The sequence below is a fragment of the Chroicocephalus ridibundus genome, chromosome 2 (genome assembly GCF_963924245.1).
Source record: "Chroicocephalus ridibundus chromosome 2, bChrRid1.1, whole genome shotgun sequence".
NCBI classification, from domain to species: Eukaryota; Metazoa; Chordata; class Aves; order Charadriiformes; family Laridae; genus Chroicocephalus; species Chroicocephalus ridibundus.
In genome coordinates this window covers 15781553-15804743 of record NC_086285.1, presented here as the reverse complement: position 1 = coordinate 15804743, position 23191 = coordinate 15781553, and the positions used below count along the sequence as shown (strand labels likewise).

Genomic DNA, 23191 nt, shown 5'->3' with positions numbered 1-23191 from the left:
GACTCTGAGTCGTTCCTCAAAGGTACTTTCAGATGCGCTGTTTTTGGTGGAGCTGAATGTTGTACGCACAATACAAAACCTGTGACATCATAGAGGAGAAAAGGCAGTTTCCTGTATTTCAAGAACGAAGAGTTATACTTTGTCCTCAAACTTTTTCTTCCAAGTTTTGAAGAAGTGGAGAAAAAGACAATATACATATTCAAAACAATTTGTGAGAAACAAGCCACATAACCTACGTGTAACTCTGAAATACGGAAATACAATAGGTGTTTTAAGAAAAAAGCCGACCGACTTTGGCAATCATTCAAGGAAAAGTTCAATGATAATAATGAAGTATTATTTTGTAAGATAATCCTTATTATTTTAAAAATTTCTTTTGATGCCTGAAAAATTGGAATCTGTTTTTTCATACAAATCTTACACAAAGTGATTAATTAATTCCCCTCCCACCCTCCCCCACACCAGACTCTTCTCAGAATTGCACAACAATAGGATGAGAGAAAATGGACACAAACTGGAGCACGGGAAATTCTGATATGAAAAGCTTTCTCTTTTTCCTTTCGCTTTTTTTAGATAGCATGAAGCTGGTCAAATACTGGAACAGGCACCCAGGGAGCTGGATGAAATCTCCGTCCTCAGAGATATTCAGGAATATCAACCTGAATAAAACAACCGCAGCCCTGAGCAACCTGACCCGATCAAAGCTGCTCCGAGCAGAGGGTTGGACTAGATGAGTTCTGGAGGTCACTTCCTCCGGAGCGGAGGAATTGTACAGAAGTTTTTTTTTTTTTTTTTATAGAAATCAATGTAGGCAGACATAAACACGCACACATAAAAACTCTGCCCCAGTGAAACACATTCCTGCACCTGCATCTCATTCTGCACGTGTGTACGTGCTCTGCTGAAAGTGACACACGCTCACGTATGACATGCCACATAGATAAGGGAGGCATCCGAACCTGAGGAGGAATATTAAAAAACATAAGCCTGAGCTCCAATAAAGTAGGATTATTCCTGACGCTGAATCTCAGTTCTACCTATTTTCCTGTTAAATTCTGACATCTTAAGCTGCAGTGATTTTAACTACATCAGAGTAGTGCAACTAATGAAAGCTAATGAAATTCAGTCTGCGTCAACTGTTCAATGTGGCTTAAGAGGACAAACAACAACTTAGCTCTGACCATCTAAGCAAGACGTAGAGGACATTTTTTGAAATTCTAATTAGACTGGATTGAGGAAAATGGATACAAACAAGAAAAGAAAAAGATGGCCCTGCCCTAAATCACAGTGTGTGCACAGAACGGGCATTAACTGAGACACGCTTTTCACGCGTGGGAGATGAGCAAAGGAAAATGAAGATTGTGACTGTTTTCCAGCCACCCAGAGAAAAGGCTCAGGGTACAGCCCATGGCACTCGGACTGCTCCAACCCACTACGTTCTGCTGACGCCGAGTAACCAACCATCGCGTGTTTTAACACGGTACCCGAATGGAAAGTTTCCTGGATACTACTCTACGGGGAGACCTTCCAAGAAGAGACGGGTTATGAATCTCAACTTAAAATAGTAACACAAGTGCATTTTGGGACTAGAAATTACCGGAGTATGATAATGTAGACAAAACTTAGATGAACAGCCCTACTAAAGTGAAAGGAGCAATTTCTTTTAATTGTACATCCTTTCACAAAATGCCTTTGCATAAATTCCCATAATTGCTTTTCTTCATGATCCCCCAAAGATTTAGATAAAAAACATTACTTAAAGCACTGATTTAATTCCAAGTTAGTTTTAAATGAACTATAAAGGCCTAACTTACTTAGTGACTGTGCAATCTTACTGACTGTACCAACTCTCTTAATTTCCCTCTATCATCTCTCATATTTTTGCCTCACTTGCCATCTATAAAACTATACATGTCCTCAATTTTTAACATATCAATTTGAGAATTTATACTTTATCAGATACAGAGATTGAAGAAAACATTAGTAAAAGCAAATGCATGGAAAATTGCTTCCACAGAAAAGAAGACTCTGTCTTAAGTACAGTTTTGAAAAAGTTGGATCAATTAGCAATCTGTGAATGTTAGAAACATCTTAACAATGTCTCAAAGATGAAAGAGCATATCACAGAATGAGGAAGGGGGAAAAATTAAATTATGTCTGCAGTCATAATGAATCAAAGCCCAGAAGGTGGTCTCCGAATCAGCAGGTTTTGATGAAATATTAAGGAAAATGATTATTGATGAAAAATGAATACGCTCTTTTTGATTTTAGCAACCTTTAAATCACACTTTGCTAATTAAAATAGCTTCAATGCATCCCTCCATTCCTTGATGGGCATTTAGCAATCCTTAGAAATGGGTGGGTTAATTTGACAACATTTTAGCAAATATGCATAGAGTTTATCTTACGCAAGCAGACACAGCACAGTTTAAGATGATGTACAAAATAATATATAGTTAAACCTTCTCTTTCTTTTCCTTTTTCTTTTCTTTTTTTTTACACTATATCTACTAACACAATTACATAGTAATGACAGGGAGCTTCTGCTTGTTTCCTCTGCAGCGTACAATACCCAGTAATATATACTACAGCTATTAATGAGCCATGAACTATGTCTCAGGAAATAAAGACCGATGCTACTGTTTTTTGTCTCCTTTGTTTGCCAGGTCAGAGAGCTTTCAGGACAATTACTCCTACTACCTAGGAGGCCTGTAACTGCGGGTACTGGGGTCTTCTGCAAATACATTTCCTTCCCAAAGATGAGTGGAAATGAGAAGTCTGAGGGACATTAGTTCTCACAGCCCTTGAAGTTGTACAGATTCTAATTGCTTTTTAAAATGCTGGCAGTAGAAATTCAGCGTTCTCTTTTCATCCCAGTTTGTACTGTGCTCCCTTTTAAAGGGAAACCCAGGAACGAGGGAAGGCTGTAATCGAGACTGAACACAGAGGACATTTCATTACAGAATGCGATGCAACTCAGGCGTGCCGTGCATTATTGTTACAAAACTATACACAAAAGTTAAAATGAAGCAAAATCTGCTCCTTTGCTTTTTCTTTCATAAATTAAGTCTTATATGTTATATCACTGTCTAAGCTGTGGGCAGATGAAATTACCTATCCATTACAAGTATGTGATCTATTTACTGTAATAACATTTCATATATCCATCATGTAAGAAAGAATTCTGTGAATGCATCAGATTGAAAAGCTATTTAAATGTCACTAGCGTTTATAAGGAACAAAAAAAAAATTAATGGCAAGTAAATAAGTCTGATGTTAGAACAACATTTTTCAGAAATACATAATCATATAAAATAGGTCATGCAAGAAACTTTTTAATGTCTCACATCATAGTGCTTGAGCCTTAAGGAACAAGATTTCAAACACCTTATAAAGCAATTCTTTAACAATATGCTATGAAGAATAAGGCTGCAGTAATATACACTGTTTTCTGAGTGACGAGTGGAAAAGCATTGGTTTTTTAGCTTTCCAACCAAGAACAAAATGAAATGAGATATTTCAGCAATTTCTCAATTTCCAGGGTTGCCAGTGTGGTATGTTTTATAAGCACTCATTCAATGAGTTTACAAGATGTTTAAAGGAAGTAACCACCCCCCAAGTATGTGTAGTGATGTTCTTTCCCTTCCTAAAATTTACTGCAGAGGATTCCTCCCCGCAATTAGACTCCACCACTTCCACCAGTGACAAACTACTTCGACCGTAAGCAGGATGCTTTTTAAGTCACATACATAAACAAACAAGACTGGCCATAAGGATAAACAATGTAGTTAAATATAGTTTGTCTCATCTGTGAAGGAGATACCATTCATAAAAAAAGAACGGGGCAAAAAACCCTCCAAACCACTCCAATATTAGAAGAACATAAATAAAAAAATAATTTTTATTTTACTTTTCATCCATTAACCTACATTAAATTAAAGACCTAACTTCAAAATGTGTATTTGGTTTTAGCAAGTGGAGAGACAGGATTCAGTGAAGACACAGCACTCCCTCCAAGCTCTGCCTGTGCACCCCTCTGCTCTGATCAGACAACTCGACCATGCAAAACCCCGGGCTCTTTTAAATGTTTGGAGAGGAGAAGCCTGAATCCTTCACCAAAGAGGAACAGATGGGTTGACTGGAGGGACATAAAAGATAGAAGAATCATAAATTTGTATTCTATTTAGAAAGGGCCACATTCAAGAGCAACAACAAATTAAACTGATTAAATTATGGTGTTCAAGTGCTGCATAACATCAGTTCGCAATCCAAATTTTGGTTAGCGGGACTAGCAAAGAACAGATTTTAACAGTTTACACTGGTAGGATCAAAGCGCTTCATTTAATGAATGGGAGAGCCTCTGCTTTTTCAGCTCTGTGTACATAATTTTCTCAGGATGAAGAACTTCAAACTGAATTGATGGCATTAGTGGGAAATAAAGATGTGCATGTTACACATGCAGCTGGTTTTTTGGACTGCAATCCTGAGCCATACAATAACCATTCGATGCCCGAGACATTGCCTTTTCTAGTTTTTACATCATGTTTTGTTTCATACTAGGATACAGAAGTTAAGTATTCTTTTCTTTTTTTTTTTTAACTAAATGCTGCCTTCTACCATCTGAAAAATGTAAACGTGGTTCTCTTTTTTCCCTACAAGCAAGAAAACACCCAACTGGTCTACATCTGTGTGCAAATTGCACTAATATACCAATGAAAAATATTATACATACTTTAGTTCCAACATATTTAAAATCCTAATACATATTATGGCCTTAAATGGATGAAAAGTGACAGGTTTTGATCTACCCTTTATAAGTACAGTCTCTAATCAAAAGCATTAGCTGCACTTAAAGAACTGAAAATTGCAAACTTGAACAGATACTGCTGATTTCCATCTCAGGGAGCTCGTCAGCAGTCGCTCAGGACAGGGGCACTAAGGGCACCTTCGGCTGGGCCCCCCTTCACCCCCTCGCTTTGTAACCTGGAGAGGGAAGTTCATCTCTCTCTTATCTTTCTGTGCATTTTCCCACTGCAACCATTTGTAGAGGTACTAACAACTCGGGCTGCTTTTGTAAAAACAAACAAATAGCTGTCACACTTCAGATTACACGGCAAGCTGACTGGAGGAGAGAGAGGAAGCAAAACCACCGGGGTTTAAGTGAGGCTGCGGCTGTGGTAAACGGACAAAGACGTGGTTCTCACAACAGTATCAGGGCTTGGTATCTATTCAGAAAGAAACCAGGACTTTCAAGTAATTAAAATGGGAGAGTTGAATAGAGTTCACTGTAAGTCTGCCATTTATTCCTCCAATGTGGTAACCCAAACAGGGAGTGCAATTGCATACTTTCACAATAGGGAGCCTACATAAATCCTCATGAATTTATATTAAAACTTGTCTTATATTCTATCAAGATGGAAGAACAAAAGAAAACAACCAACCTAAGATAATAAAATGCCAATGCTAATAGTGTCTATTGGGTTCTAAATATACGGGTCTATGAGAGACCAAGCTAATTTTTAGGCAGTCCTGGGGGCAAGGATTACTGGCTTATAGGATGAAGGGTAGCGGAACAAAAAAACCCAATGTGTTAGCGCTAAAGTGAAATTAAACCCCATGAAGAGTCTCACGGAGGCTCTAACTAATCCTTCTCCGGGTTATCACAGACAGAGGAGGAAAAATATCACAATGACTTCCCAGCATTATTTTCAGTTTTACACGTTAGAGAACTGCAAATAGTTCATTAACCCACTGCTCTCCAGCAGGTTGTCTTGGAAAGTCTGTTTGATTATCCCATAATGACATATGTACCATTTTCTAGGCCAGGAAAGTCTTTCCAGAAGCCAGATTCTCACAGGAATGAAGTTTCACTATGCCACAAAAGGGTGACACTCACTGGAAAACAAAGATTTAAAAACTATTACTATTAATTTCTGAAACATTACTGACGGCAGAGGGTGATAAACAACGAAGAACAAGGGTTCCAGGCACCGGAAAACACTTCCACATCAGCAAAGAGAAGTAAACAGAGGAAGGAGGGAAGAGCTTACTCATGATCTTATTTAAGCTAGGTTGTTACCCTTCTGCACAGCTCTGCAGGTTTTAAATATCGTTGGTGAGATGGTTTACAGTGCCATGGCCTTTCCCTTCATGAAAGTGCTCTTCAAGTCAACTTCCAGAACTGTCAAAAAATCTCTTAATTGAAGAAACAAGAAATACCCTAGTATTTACAGGATGCATCACCCTGAGTAATAACTCCTATCTCCATCTCTGGTGGGCCTGGCAGTAAGCTCAGATTCCTATGCATAAATGATCCCACAGACTTCAGAACGCTCCTGTCACTGACACTACCAATAAAGAAGTTTAATATAGCTGCACAAGCGCCCTGTTTTTTTAACAAATATTTATCCAGGCATGGCAATATAGTATTTCATAGCTTTCATGACCCATTCTGCTATTGCTAAGAGTTATTTTACACACACTAGAAAGACAGGTTCTGCTTATTTCAATTTTCAAATGTTCCTATATTATATTAGAGTGTTTCTTTCCAGTTTCTGGGATTCATTACTCTCATGCCAATTTACGCACAAAGATACCACTGAGCGAATAAAAGTTAACATCTTAATAAAATGTTCTCCCTTTCTTTTTGGAAAAGCAGCAAGCAAAGTATGTGGTGACCTTAAAAACAGCATCTTGCAGAGTCGCACCAAACAGATGACAGTTAAAGCAAGTGGGGTTGAAAATAACTGAAAATAGTTCCCAAATATTCCTTTGACATAACTTGATGCCACTTCTGATAGAAAAGGAACCAGTTCATAAAGGTCTCCCTTCTAAAATGAACATTTTTTCTTTTTAATGGCAAAATGCATGCAAAAAGCATATGATTATGGTATTTATGTTTCCATTAAAATGTCGTCAGCATGCTGGAGGAGTCTAGCCTACTATTTTCGAGCTATTTAGATTTACAGCAGCACAGTGCCTATTTTATTTCAATTATATTTCAGGACAATGCACTTTTGGTGGGAAATGATTACAGAGTGACAGCCAGTAAATGTCCATTAGGAGTTGTCTTTCTACGTACTGCTCAGCTATGGCTGTCAGGTGATGGCTATAAAACCCCATTGTATAGCATCATTGTCATCTACACGAAAAACACTATTGATCAGTCGTGCAGCTTCTCTCCTGTATGATGCGAAACATAGGAGAAACATTTTTTAGCTAAAAGCTTTACCCGCAAGAACACAGTTCTTGAGACACTTCTTTCCTGAACTGTAAAATAAACATAGATTATACATTCCACCTCGATTTTGCTCCGTTAATGCCTAACACAAGAAGTGAAAAACTTCTTAGCAGCCTGTCTCTGTAAGCTATCAATACCTAGGGTGGAGCTAACACCGCAAGGGCAGCTGACGTACGTGCAGCTATACTGATCACCAATCACTCTCAACGTATTTTTAAAATTTATTTATTTATTGCTAGAGCTTCATTTCATCTGAGCAATAAACTCCTCCTCTGTTAAGAAAGAGAATCTGCTTTAAATGTCTAGCATCAAGAACAGAAACCAACTTTTTTTAGCGCTACTGGAGAGACTTGCTATGACTAGTGTAACTGGAACTGAAAGTGTTTCAAGATTCACAGGAGTTACTCATGTGCATGGGTTACGGAAGAAGCCCCCCAAAAAAAAGAATCTCCCATGTTTCAATGACTTATTTAACAGATGATAACTATCACTGAAAATCCAAACCAAACCAACAAACACCACCACCACCGTTCCCCAAATTCCACCAATATCCATCAATTATTTAGCTCTGACGCAACATAAATCTGCATTAAAGCAATTCTAAACCAGCTTAAAGTCCTGCAAGGATATTTTTGAGTAAAATTTACTATTTATAAGTTGTTGTTTTACTAGCCATTTTTGGCAAGATGGGTAAAGCGATCTCACTGACACACGTACAGATGTGTGTACAGATGTGCAAATTTCCAATGAGTAGGTTAACATCTCTTTCTCCTTTGCTGTATTTTGGCATTATACAATCCACTTTCTAATTTAGAGAAATGGACAGACAAACTATTTAAGGAATAACCATGTTCTTCTTACTGTTTTGACCTGTCTGTCGACAGTTGCAGTGCTTGGGATACATACAAATATAAAATATCCAAGAAGAAGAATGAAGAAACAGACCTGTTTTTAACACTGGTTTCAAGTTAGGTTATGAAGTAACTTGGAGAACCTCTGCCTGACAACTTGATAGTACCATCATTTGTTGAATCACTACAATAGCTGTCCTCGTAAGATCCTTAAACTTGCAAAAAATAAAATAAAATTGTCCGTTATACTGATGAGCAGTTTACATACTTGTCCTCCACTTTGTTATCATTCATATGCCATGACACAGTTAAACTTACATCAGTTGGTGGCATGTGTTGATGAAAATAGGAGAGAAGTTGAAGGAATATTAAAGAAAAACTGACCCTGACAAGGCCTCACACACAGGCGCAGTAATTCTCTTGCAAGTTAAGGAAAAATTTGTCATAAGTGTTCAGCAATGGTATGCAAACTATTATGGGACATTTTGTTATAGGCTTCTTTGTAGGAGACTTTTAAATAACCTTTTGGACATACTTAAATGTCAAATTTTGCTTGGCACTAAGCAGCAAACTGTAATAGAAATAACATTTCCCTTATAAACAATGCTGCTTTTAATATGAACGTGCTAAAGATTTGAGACAGCCTGGCCGTTACCAGCTCCCGGCAGTTCAGCGCAAGGGGATCACGCTGTGAGTGATTTCCCTTCCCAGCCACAAAGGCTGGAAGCGATTGTTTCTATTTAGGTAACCTCTGAAACGTCCAGAGGAAAGGAAAGGATAGCAGGGCAAAGGGGTAAAATACAATGAAAATAATGCTCACCACAGGTGAACGCTAATGTAAACAACATTTTAAGGATGCAGAACTGCAACCAACTATTTCTCCTCAAATTTCTTGTAGCATTATCAGGCTAAATCAGACTGCAGAGAAGAGAGCTCTCTGGAGAAGAGCCTCATGAGGAGGCACTGGGATGCTTGGTGTGGAAAGGGGCATCGTGGGAGATGCCGAGTGAAGGGCGAAGGTCTCACTGCTGGAAAGGGATGGCAAGAAATAAGTTGCAATGCACATGGGGCGAGGAGCCAGGTATTCTACAGACAGGGAGACAACACAGTAACAAGTACCTCAGGCCCACATGGCCACAACTGTTTCTTAAAATGATGCTCAGATGATACTTTCTTAATACTTCTAAACTAAAGCCTGTAAAGCACAGAGCAGCCTTGGGAAGATAGCTCAGCAACAATCCAGGCTCTCCTGCTGAACGTTACACGGGGTCAAGCTCCCAGATGTCCCTCCTGCACCTCCAGGAAGACTGAAAGCTGCTCCCTCGCAGCTCTTACACCTCCTCCGTGACCAAAGCAGACGACACTCTCCCCCAGCAGTGGGCCCGAGGTACAGACCTGACTTCTGTGGGCATTAAATTTGAGCCTGAGATTGAGCAAGTCGCTGCAACATTCCCCAAAAGGTCTCCCAGTGTCGGGTAGGATTCACCAGCTCCGTATTTTGGCTGTTAATAAAGGCGTGAGGAGAGAGGAAAGAAAACCCCATACACTAGACACCTTCATGCCTCAGACCCTTGGACAGGGACTTCAGAGCACATCTATAGCAAATAATAATCTTTTTCCATCCGGTTTGCCTATTTCTTTCCAGGTGTTTCTCATCAAATGTGTCCCCCCTTTACCGCAGGAGTCGGGGTGGCTTTCCCTGCCCCAGTTCTTGTCCCCGACTTGCATTTTCTCCCTCTGCTCAAGCCCGTTGTGTGCGCTGGGTCTTTCCTTTTGTCACGGATTGATCCAGCTGGGACAGACGGGTCCCTCTCTGCTCCAGGAGCAGCCTGAATGGGCAAAACCACCACACTGCTCTTCAGCCCTACCCTTGTGATTAACATCAGAATCCCCCGGTACTCCGTTATCTTCAGTTTTACTCACTCTCTCCCGGCTCTTTTATCAGCAATCACACAGAGTTAGCTAGGTCACGCAGGTCTTCTATTTCGCCGTGCCAGGTTTGCATCAAAGAACTTTTTTTTTTGCTGATGTGACATTGATGCCATTCAGCTCCAGCATGAAACACTGCCTTTGGTCTAACAAAACCAGCCGTGAGAGTCACCACGCGGCAGCCATATCCGACCAAACTATCTTGATTTCCAATGGCACAAAAGTGCAGAAATGTCAGGCAGCTGGGCATACCAGCGCCAGTCAATATAAGGCTAAGGAATATAAAATTGGAAGTGCATGGATGAAGCTGTCATGTCTTAAAATTATTTTGCTTCCTTCACTGAAATAATGTACATACCCACAATATAAAAATTACGTTTATTTAATATGAAAAGTAGACCCTTTACACAGTGCAATACAAGAGAGCAGGGTGACTGAGAAAATGAAAAGGTAGTTGCATTTCTGAATTTTAGGAAAAATTTATGCTTTCAACAACACAACTGAGATTTTCTTATTTGTCATGTTAGAGGATATGTTTTTAGCAATATTATGTAAAGGAACTTTTCGAAGTAGATCCAGGGGAAGGTTAAATACACCAATCTCTGTCCTAAATTAAAAAAGGTTTTAGACAACTAGCTGAACTCTGCATGACAGCTACTTTCCTTAAGACCAAAACCAAATGACTCTGTTACCACCTAGAACAGAACATGCAAGATGAATGCCAGTCTTCATGTAGGGCTATACAGACCTCAGCCCTGCAACCAAAGACACCGCTTTCCTCTTTTAACTGACAGTCCAGAATTTTTCTTCTGGAAAGAATGAGGTTGAAAACAAAGCAACAAATGGTTTTACTATGAGCTAACTTAATAAGCTCTGAAAGAGTTAACGATACCTCCTGCACTAGGATTTTAGTGTTAGCTTTTCTAAAATGAAGAAAATGCAGAACTACAAGATCATAGATGTAAGCCAAGAAAACAGATGTATTTTCATTGTTAAAGTACAAAAAAGCTGTGAATTTTGCCTTTGGTTATTTCTACTTTATGTTAGTTTACATGCCTGTTTTAGCTTCAGGTTTTCAAATGAACTCAAAACTCTATCAACAGAAACCGAAGTTTTGTCCAATTTCAGTATAAAACTGGGTACGACTTAGTTCAGATAATGTAACCACAGGAAGAGTATAAATCATAAGCTACAGCCTAAGAGAAAGTAACTCATGAGTCAAGCTTGGAGTTTACTCACTTGGGTCTATATTTAATAAAAAAAACTCCACCTGCTAGACTGAAGTTCAGGACTACGGTAGGACTAGAATCCAGGTAAACTTTAACCCACTTTTGCTTTAAACAGTAAGAACTTCCCAAAGATATTGTAACTGCCATGAATAGGTTGGAAATGTTGTATTCCACAATTCTATCAGTTAGAGCTCTGGTAAATAAACCAGATGACGTTACAGCTTTGAATGCAATTTGAATTATACCAAACGGTGACCCCAAAACTGCAAACCATCTGAAGAATGAGAAGAAAAACAGCAGCTCTGCAGAAAATAACTTTCGCATCCCATTCTGTAAGTTTGATTTGCGTGAGTTCAATACTTTTCTACATAAATGCTTTTAAAAAGTCATTAATAAAAATGCAGTTCTGACTTTCCAATTGATGTACAGTCATCTCCCGTAACAAAAGCATTACCAGGGTGGATTCTGAAAAAGTGTATTGATTGATGCCTGGTGCCTACCTGTCTACAGGTGAAGACTTTGAATTCCGTGGTTTCTTCACTTGGGCGTACAAGGCTTCCACTGTCTGCCCTTCCCTCGGGCTCTGTGGTCGGGTGTTCAGCGTTATTGTGCCACTACTTGAAGAAGAGTCATAGGAAGCAATCCCAGCGTACATTGGGTCCGCATCACAGCCAAACGTCCGGTTAAAGTCCTGTATCTCTGCATAGTCACGTTCACGAGCTTGTCTCTCTCGAAATTCTCGAGTTTTTGCTTGAATTCTGAAAAATTAAAAGAAGACTGAAACTAATTTTCCCCCCCCAAGTTGCTGGAAAGCAGCAGTTAGCAGACACTTTAGGTAGCCTGACTTAATGAAAACCACTGAAGTGTTCCCAGTTTCAGTTTGTCATGGAGTCTCAGGTTTACCTTGGATATTGAAGCCTAGAACAAGGGAATGCTACAATCAACAGTGGCCTTTAGGGAAGAAGTCTGATTATCCACTGTCTTTTTTTTCATTATTAAGTTAAATAATGACTAGCCATAGCTGTTGGTAAACAGAATTTACCTGTTGTTTCGCGCATCTTAGGATGCCTGTGCTATCACCTGACCTGTGTGAGAATGCTCCGACACCATTCCTATTGTATTCTACTCCACCAAAGCCAAACAGATTTAATGGTTCTAATGCCCACTTTTAGAGAGGAATTTTAATTTTCTTGGCCCAATACCACAAAAATCATACTTCTTTCAGAATTTCAAAACTTCGTAAGGATAAAGGATACACACATATATTTATGTATGCATGCACATAGTAAACAGCAGAAGTAGATTCTTCTATGAATCATTTAAAATATGCATGTTGTGTTTAAAATGTAAACAAAGTGAATCTGGCACCACTCAAAAGTAGGCAGTTTCTTCTCAGAAAGTAACAACATGTGCCTTATGTTAAAGTTACAAATGAAAGGTGATGCCGTAATGGGGCTTTGTATGTAGGTGCACTTGTTTAGCTGTACAATAAAAAGTGACAGATAAAATCAGATGACATTTAGGAATCTGACAAACACAAATTGAGCATGGGTTATATTTTCAAAAGCACACAAAGCTATTGCAAAAATTTGATCTGGGCTTCAAAGAATTTTAGAAAATGTGATGTATCACACACACATGCATAGCACACTGAAAAAACCACAATGCCCCCAACAATTGCCTCCCCAGACCAATTCAATGCTCTGTCATCATTGCAAAATGAAGCACTCAGCTGTCTCCTCCCTTCCATTAGGAAAATGTGCTCCTTTTTCATCTAATACACCCACGGCTACACAGTGTGACAGCACCCATCCATTCAGACTACAGCTCTGCACACCTCTGTCACGTGCCATTTCCAAAGACAGCTGGTCCACCAAATTTTAACCAGAGCAGCCCACTCAAAGCCTCTGTCCCTTTTGAAAGCAAGCATTGTCTCTTTTGAAAACAGAAAAGCCTTAACGTTAGGTAACTTTGACATTTTGGGAAATTTTAAACTTGGCCACAATCAAGATTAGTCTTTGCAAAAAGAAAAGGGGATACACAAAGGGTGGGATGCAGGCTGCAGTTTAAGATGTCAGAATTTAGGTGCCTGCAGTAGCTGAGGTCACACCAGCCAGACGTGCAGGCTCCCTTCACAGCCCAGGGAGCCGTAAGTCAGCAGCTGGTATATCCCAGCATGCAAGGAGTCGCTCTAGAGACACTTGTGTTGCTGTTGTTCCCGTCTTCCTCGGGAGCTTGGATACCCAGCCTTGATTCAGCGGCTCAAACATAGGCAGCTACGGTGACCTGACATCCCCAGGTGATCCTGCTGGACTCCAGCTGCTGGGCAAGAAGGACTCCTGTCTGTCCTTGTCACATCTGCCAGACCCTTGCTGGCAGCTCAGAGGCTGCGGTAACTCAAATAACACGAGATGTCTATGTCCAAGCATGTGAATCCACCCCTGCGCTGGTATGCGAACATCTAAACGTACGTGTCTTCATCAGACTGAGTCCCGAGCAATTTGTTCTTTCTATACTAACACAAATCGCCGTAACAAAAGAAGGGAACAGGAGGATGGCTCGAATGGGCAGACCTATTTTCCCCCCAAATCCTACAAGTATTGACCAAGGACACTGATTTGGGATACAACCGGTTGGCTGAACTCCCTTCAACAGCCCGTGCCATCTACATTGATGGTCCAGTGATTCACTTACATGCCTCAAGTTATATCTCGGCATAATTCCTCTGTTTACGTCTACTACCACTGACTTGTGCACCACGACGCTCACTCATACTCAGTCACAGTGGAAAGAAAAACAACCATACCCCAAAAAAAAAAAAAGGCACATAGAAGAAATCTGAGGAAGTTTAACTTAAACCGGCATAAATTTTTAATATTTCAACTTTGCAAAAACAAAATTATTTTCTTTACTGGCTGCTTTTTATTTTAATAGGGAAAATTGGAAATGAAAACAGTAACGCTATTCAGCTGACAGCATGTTCCTCCGCAACTTCAGCAACATCAAAGTGGAATTGTTTTTTGTTTCTTGTTTAATTTACAGAGAGGGACTCAGGTTTAAATCCAAAACCCATTTCAAATTTAAACTGTGTTTCTGCATGCATATATTTTAAATAAAAACATTTTTTTTACACTGTCCTATACTCCAAAGCTGTAATTCAGAAATGTTACAACCTTAATCACTCAGAAGGTATCTATGCAGAAGGAAAAACAGGCCTGAAAATGACCTGCAGCTGTTGATTCACCTCTGCATGTTTCACTTCCAATTCGTACTCCTGTATTAATTACCCGGTGGAGGAATGCATTTGGCTATTGGTATTTGTCCTCTGAATGGGAGAAGCAAAGGAAATCAGAAATTTCCTAGACATTGGTAGATGTATAGCAATCATGGCACAGGGTAATCCGGTCAGAAAAACCCCAATGTTATCTGAAGTGCTTATAAATTACCACTATTACTGGTGGCAATTAGTGACACTGCCCTCGGTGTTCCACTGACCGCTATGAGAGATGCTGGTGAACTTATCTAACTTTTGACCATGAATATCACATCAATCTCTACAGGTGCAGACGTGAGTGTCCCCCGTTTCATGTTAACCAACTTTTCTCATCTATCTGCTTATCGGCTATTTAATGCATTTGGACACAGCACCATTTGCAGCAAGAACATTAAGATTCTCCCATGCGTGGTTCAATGAGGGACACTTATTCCTGCTCAAGTGGGAGAGAACTGATTGTTGAAGTGTTGTGCAAGTAATTATGTTCACATCCACCAGGAAAATTTTTAGAATATTTTCTACAATTGCTAATACAACATGTTAATACAAATACATAGTATTAAAAATCAGAGTCTAAACGCATTATAAATCTTACTGTTAATTATAAGCAAAGTACTCGGTAACCATTTGCAGTAAGTAACATTTAACAAAGGATAACTTTAAAGTGAAGCTTATAAGATGTCCGACTACACTGGCACACAAAATGTTGTGATTTTTTTCTCTTAATTAATTTTCTGTGCTTTATGTTTAAACCGCTGTGCAAGTCCTATGACTTTCACATGACAAAAGCATAGCTATTCTGATTACTTAACATATTCTTAAATATTGTTTAAAATAGAGCTTTTTTTTTGCCTTCTAAATGCAGGACATACTCCATTTAAACATTATGTCTCCAAATTTAAAGGAACCAAACAACCAGGGAAAAAATATGTAGATATATTCTTGAAAAGAATAACAGCTATCAGCTAAATATTGCACTACCCCTTTTGCAATTATAATAGTTTCTAACTCTGAATATATTTTTATAGAAGAACCTGAACTTAATGCAATGTTATTTTTTATGCTGACCCCCCGCTCCTTGTGCACACGGTATATGGATGATATGGCCTAAATCTTTTGTTAGCGTATATCGCATGAAGTATACATACGGGAAATGCCGGTGCAGGCTCTTGTGGGAAAGATTAAAATGATTATGTAAACACAGTGTGCAGCACTGATGAGAACCTGGAATTTGCTCTGTACTTCAGCCCTAATCAGCAACGCTCCCGGTATTGAAGTCTAGTGTCTGGAAAAGAGTTTGACCACAGTGCTTTGGTGTCACAATGCGGATATGTGTATTAAGCTGTCTTCACTGAATTGTATTCCTTCACAACACAGCACAAAAAAAATGCATGTGTCTGAAATTTCAGATCAGCTAATTTTGAGGATTTATGGCCTTCCTACGGATTTTGTGGGGGTTTAACAATAATAATAATAATGCTTAGCATTCACATAACTCTTTTCATCTTCAAAGAATTTTGCAAAAACTGGTAATCAATTTTGCAATGTTTAAATGAAACTTCACTTTTAAAAATACAAAAGCTATCCCAAGAAGTTTCTAAACCCCTTCTTGCTGAAGTGTTAATACTGAAAATGTCAACAACGTATTGTCATGCTTTTGAGACTCAAATTATAACGTTCAGTAAAGTATAAACTATCCTCATGCATTTGTTTGCCATTCAATTCATAAGCTAATGATAACTGCTTCAAATGACAATATTGCTAGCTGCAGAACTTCCTATAATTGTTAGAAGAGCTTTTCACTGCAAGATAATCCAGTAATGATAGACATACCCATTGTATAGCGATTCCTATGCACCTGAAACGGTGGTCACAAAAGTAAGGGAAAAGCTTATGTGCTGCTGCTTCCAGCCAACAGCTGCCACCTCGTTCCCTTCTTCAAACCCCTGTGAGTGGGACTCAGCTTTCAGATGACAGCAACTACCATTTTAGACACCTAAATTTAGGTGTTGACAGATGTTCTGGGCTTCCGCAAGAGTTGGTGAAGGGTCAGTCCCATCAGGCGGCTGCCCGCGGGGTCGAGAGAGCAGTTCAGCTGAATGGCAGAAACGTGCCCATTTTAAGGCAAAGCCAAATCCTTCTCCAGGCTCTGCAAACTGTGTCAAGTACATCGCCTTTGACCACAAAGTCATGTAGATCCCATCTAGATACCAAATTAATCACATTAGTCTGTGAGCCGAATCCCACCCTGAACCAAATACTTAACAGCATTTCTATCCGAACCAAACTTGAACTTTTTTTCAGCAATGGAAAACACAAATCCTGTGGTGTTGGCAGAGCTGTTGTGAGTAAAGGTGAATAAAGCAAAGTTGGCAAAAGAAGAGAAATAGACCCTAGTTTCATGTAGTATTAAGAGTGAAATTATATTGCCAGTCCCTTGGGAGCTTCAGTCCCTTTCATGGGTTTTTTTCATGTTAGTGATTTGGATCCTTGCAAAAAAATCACCTACTTATCTTAATTGATGAACACAGCATGGGAAGGATATTCACGGCTAATACATTACATTAGCTGTTGCAATGGCAGCAATGTCCTCCCCTAAGAGCAGAAACAAAGTTGGCTGCTGCTTCTGGTGTGCAATTGCTTGGTCAATTCAATTAATCCTCCTGCTGCTGCCAGGATTCAGCTATTGCCCAAGTGATAATCCACAACCTCGTCTTTTTCCACCGAGGCTCACTCATTTACAAAATCAGTACTGAACGCTTGCAGTTCCACATATGTGAGATGGCTGACAATGTTTATTAAGGATAGAAACAGCATTGTGTAAGGACAGAAGCTAAATGACAAGCCATTCACCACTGCCAGTTCTCAGTTCTTCTGCCATCAGACTGGCATGCGTCGGGATGATGGATTGAAAACAGAGAAAAACGACGACACGTTTATAAAGCCAGTCAGCTCATTTAAGTTAGTCAGATGGGATGAACGCGTTCGGTCCAATTTTTGCCAGATATTGTTTCTAATAAAGAGATCAGTAGGTGCGTTGGCCAGTAGCCACATCTTGTCAAATTTGTCCCCTCCTCCTTTGCTAGTGAAAAATACCTTGCAGGCACAGCGTGCCAGCCACTAAGCCAGGTCTTGCCGTTCCTCCTCCCCCTCTCCTCGACTGCCTCCAGGGCTTTAATGGCCCTTTTCCTAATTTTTGGCAATCAAGTCAACATGGGAGTTTGTCCTCTCCTGTATTTTTCTTTGACCTTTGTCTGGATCCAAGCAGAATTTTTCTGACAACTACTCTTCTAATGAGGGTACCTTGATTATAGGCATTATTGTGATTTCCCTCTGAACCGGCATATGACACTTAGCTTTTCTTATCGTGATTAGAGCTAGTCAGTTATCACAGTTATAACCATCTTTCAGCAAAGCCATCTGCTTTCCTGGGAAAATCACTCTAAAGGATCACTGTGGGCAATGGATAATCATGGGCAGCAACAGCAGTAGCTTGTAAACACGACAGACATCTCCTCTTCCTCATTTACTCCCCCCCCCCCCATTTCATTCAAAACTTTAGTATATTTAAAAAAAAAGTCAGAAAACACTGCTGGCTAAATATAATTTTTAAACTGGAGGGACAGAGACCAACCTTTTTTGAAGACGTTAAAAGAAAAAAACCCTAACAGTTCTGTCATATCCCCTGTGTACATACATGTGCGGCCAACTGCCTAAAATATGACTGTCCTCTGATCTCAAACACCTGAAGAAACATATACAAAATGCGGTCAGTTTGCTATGGATAAGCACAAGCATACAGGGACGAAATCAGAAAGGCCAAGGCACAATGTGAAAGAAAAGTAGCGGGGAGCTTTAAAGGTAACAATAAATCATTGCGTAATTGCATTAGCAGTAAAAGGAAGAGCAAAGAAAAGGTTGCTCCCCTGCTCAGTAGTGAGGGAACGATATTGACAGATGATGCTGAGGAGACCTAAGGCTTAATGGTTTTTTTTTCTTTGCATCTGTCTTCACTAAAAAGGTTGATTTCAAGCAGGTGGCCAGCACAATTGATACTGCCACCAATAACAAAAAGATCTCCAATCTAACAGCAAAAGAAGTAGCTAGAAACTGGTTAAGCTGGTTAAGCTAGTTGAACTTCATCCGACACACACAACTGTCTGAGGCAGTCTCAGACCTTTTTCAGTAACCACGAGAACCTGTTGAGGACAGCTGAAATATTGAAAGACTAGAAAAAGTCAAATGTCCCTCGGAGGAGGAGAAGAATTATAGACTCATCAGTTAAACTTCAATCCCCTTTGAAACAAACTATTGGTAAGCACAGAGAAGATAATGGGACGAGCAGTAGCCACCATAGATTTATCAAGAACAGATGCAGTCAAGTCAATCAGATTTCCTTCTACAACACGGTGAATGGCCTCGTGAACAGTGGACAAAGGGCACTTCCCAGGCTAAGAAAAGCAGCAATGGGATGGATGCGATGGGTTGAACCAGGCAGTTCCTACAGAGTATTTAGAAAGCAGCTCTCAGGCACCCACAGTCATGCTAGATGGACGGATCGAGACATTTTCTACACGGATCTCTCTCTGAATTTATTCAGGTTTTTCATTATTAATTAGGACGCTACTGAATCTGCAGAAAACCCAAATGCAGGAATTTTGGAGAAAAGGATTAACATTTTAAATGTTCTTGAAAAATAGACAAAGTAGACTTCAAAAATAGAATTAACTTCAGTAACAGCAACTGGAAGGTAATTTACATAGCTGGAATAATTAAGCATCCCAATTAAAACTAGGGGAAAAATCTGTGAGTTGCTTTTTCAGGAATGGATCTGCAAGTTCTACTGGATAACAGATACTCATGAGTCAGCAATACCAAGCTGTTGGGGAAAAGAAAATGACAGAGTGGGGACATGACAGCAGCCTCCAGATACATAAGGAAGAAAAGAATAAGGTTTTCCATCTCTAATGCAAGCACTAGGTATTTAAACTGCAGCAAGAATAACTGAAACTAGATATTGTGGGCAGGGAAACTTTCTAATAAAAAGGTAGTGGGAAAGATATTGCCACGGGAAGTTGTAGAGTCTTTGTCATTACAAACTGGGAAAAAACCAAAACAAACCAGTAAGAAACAAATGCCTTGCAGGAATGACATACACAGGAGATCCTACCTCGGCAAAGTGACATGATCCCTCTTCCAGATCTATAATTCTGTACCTACACAGAAATTTTACACACATATATTTCCTACATAATGGCTCCACAACAAAGGAGAAACATAACAAGGGCTACTTATAAAAAGAAAAAAAAATGAGGGAGAAGAAAAAAAAAAGCTGTCCACCACCTTGAAATTAAAAAAATGCATCTACACAATCTTAATTTTCTTAATTTTCTTCCTCCTTCAACAATCACAGTCTATCTGCCAATTAGACTATGTGATAGTACTTAAAGTCTCTCTGAAGTTCCCCCCCTCCTCAAATCCCACATGCAGAAGAGATACATGAGAATTTCAAAAACCTTTAATGAGCTACAACCCAGGAGGGCTGTAGTTAAAAAAAAGAAAGAAGGTGACAAAGGTGATTACTATAAGTGCCCTAATACATTAAGAAGAGAACAACATGCTCATAAGGAGTTTGTAAAGAAGGCTGTTAAAGAAGGCAGCAAAATACAAATGAAGATGTAAAGAAATGAAAAAAATGCAGGAGAGAAAGTAAATATTACATGTATAAGCAGGTGAAGCGCAAGCACCAATCTGAAACCAAGTAACGTTGATGAAACTAAAGGAGCCATCAGAATCGTCTCCTCTAACCTGCTGGAATCTCATGTATTTCACCCCTACCTTTCCTTATTCCCTGACCTTCTCGATTCAACCTTTGTCTTTCCAAAGCGAAGATACATCCCCCTAGCAGAGCGTCTCAAACCTGCTTTCTTGGATCTTGGAGTAAACAACTGAAAGTCCGTGCTTATTTTGATTTTAAAAATCTGTAAATTGCCACCTTCCTTACATTTCAATGGTGTTTTTAGACTGCTTTGCAGTTAACAGTCTGCAGCCTTTTGGTGTGGAGGGGATGTCTGCTGTGTTTTTTTTAAAGATTGTGTTTCAACTGAAGCCAAATGCATCAGGTACACGGGCAGTACAGGTCCTCCCGTCTCCAAAACAAACACTACCATGACTGAAATTTTCTCTCTTGATTTTCATGTCTGATCCAAGGGTCAGCGACCCCAGCAGTGGAAGATCACCCAGATGGGCAACCGGGACGGTTATCCTGCTGGGAACCACGTTGCATCAAAGAACGTCATTGCTGTCTGTAAGCAAAATGGAGTTTAGTTTTTCTTTTGCATTACAAAACTGCTCAGAAGAACTGATATCTACACCTATGACAAAAGATCCCTGCTCATTAGATTAGCGTAGCTCTGGTCTACTATTTATCGATTTTGCTGGACTGAAGTAGAAAGGAGGAAGATCATGAGATTCAGCTGTTGCTGAAACATGACTTGGTAGAGCTCCTGCTTCCATCTCCCCTCACTTTAAGAGCCCTGGTTTCCTCTCACCCGCAGGCTTTGTTGGACCATGTCTTACCCTAAAATATTTTTTTCCCACTGGAGAACAATGTCAGAAAGCAGCACTGGTGGGTAACATCTGAATTCTGCAGTTAGATGTGTAAGGAGCAGCTGCTCCTGTACATGCAAGAAACAAATGACACATGCATACCATATATCAAATGGTACCATATATCATACTACATATCAAATCAGTCATTCCCAGATCCTGCAGGCAGTAAGTGGAGGTCCAGCTACAATACCCTCATCCGTGGGTTGAGCTGAGCCGATCCAGCAGCTACGCTCATCTAGCTGAACTCAAGTAACAAAAGCAGGTATAAAACTCTGCCACTAGCTCTATTTCAGGTCCATTATTCTGTGTTTCTAGAGTACTACGTATAAAGTAGCCTAATCCTGATGTTGGAAAATGAAACAGTCTGAAGTGACAAAAAAATACAATGAAAAACCTCACAACAAAGCAAGGGATTATGTGAATCTCATACACTGAAGTTGAAAGAAAAGGAAAAAAAACCCAAAACTCACCAACCCACCAACAGAGAATATAGCTTATAAGTCAGTATCTTTGCCCAGGACCCACAAATTAGCAACTGCAACACCTCTCGGGATTCACTTCTAAAGCCTTGGTGGGTCACAGTACTGAGTGAGAGCATAAATCTACAGCACGGCCAGGAACAGAGCCAGAGTTCTTATACCCCACTGCAACAACAAAGTTCCAGGTGTGGTGTGGAGGGGGGACCTATCTGCCTGCTGTGAACACATTATTAGGTGCCTTTCTGGTTAGTCAAACATGTGCTGCTGTATCTAAGAATTAGAAAAAAAGAGTGGTTTCAGTGCTTTTTCTTACTGTTGGAGTCCTGTAGTGCAGGCTGGAAAATCTGTTGGGGTTTCAGTTCTGTTCAACTCAGCAACAGTAAGTTCAGTAAGTTAGTAATTATGGTACAGCTTTTTTAATTCTCAAACAAGTACTTGCTACAGCAACTCTACCCATAAGATCATAGTTTATGGGACACCAGAGGACATGCTGCGGCCTTATGCTAAAGTTATTGGCATTCAAAAGTGAAACACAATGTATTAGAGCTCTTACTTAGAACTGAATTTTCTAACAGAGTGCTGAACTCACATGATCTGCAAGACACCTTCACCAAATTTGTAACTCAGAGTATTATAAAGACCACGTAAATGAGGTTTTTAAATGTTTGGCAAGGGATCTGGCCAGACCTTGCCCAGTACAGTGTCTTGAATCACTGCAGAGGAATAATAGAGAAAATATACTTTCAGCACGATGCCTTAAAATCTCTATATTTACAATATGCGGCTAGAGAATGCGAAGAGCTTTGTTAAAAAACTACCTCGGCAACTATTATTCCACAAAAGCCTCAATTTACATATCTCCCAGAGTCACTGTTTTCATGAAGTGGAACTGGTCTGAAATGTTTTTCCAAAGCTCAGTATTCTCATGCTTCATTTCTGTGTTCTGTGGTACAAAAATTACTGCCATTGATTTGTTTTTACGTCCTGCACCCTCATCCACTGTGTAAAACACCACTGCCAAAACCAATGCTACAAATCTCAGCTAAACTGGAATATCCCTTGACAAGCAGACCCCATCTCAAAATAAGTGACAATGAGAAACACACTGCTCCGATTTTCTGATTCACAGAGGATTTTTTTTTCTCTCCTCTCTCAAGGGCTGGGAAGGGGGTAGGAGTTTTATCAGAAAAGATTTTACACAAGTCACTTTAGGAAATATTTACATTCTGAATGTTTGCAGTAATAATGGATTTAGAGGTAATAGTTCTCGTGAAAGCTGTTAAGTGGCATCAAAATACAGCAGCCGCAAAACTCCAGCTAAATCTTTGCGTTATTTTAAAGACACAGATAACGCTTAGGCTATGTAAGAAATAAAAATTCTTTTCCTATCACAGTATGTTGTCTTTTTTCCTAAAAGTAAGACGAAACTGTTTGATGAAAATATTTTGCTTAAGGCGAAGAAAGTTGGGGGTTTCCAATAAAAATATTATGGTCTCTCTGGGAAATCTGGAAAGACACCAAGAGTGTCCTGCTGTTCAGCCCCCTACTCCATCTGATACTTTAACAGTTCCAGATGG

At 39.7% G+C, this 23191-nt stretch overlaps 1 protein-coding gene across 12 annotated transcripts in view; it reads right to left on the bottom strand.

Moving 5' to 3' along the window:
• Positions 1-23191, bottom strand: part of PARD3 (par-3 family cell polarity regulator) — a 461531-nt gene that overhangs the window by 89194 nt on the left and 349146 nt on the right. For 11 of the 12 annotated variants that reach the window (XM_063324476.1, XM_063324481.1, XM_063324479.1 and 8 more), the window contains one exon: positions 11750-12007. In XM_063324476.1, the coding sequence (XP_063180546.1) occupies positions 11750-12007 (258 nt within the window). Of the gene's footprint in view, positions 1-11749; positions 12008-23191 lie in introns of those variants that run through there. The other variant, XM_063324487.1, reaches the window with a different exon arrangement.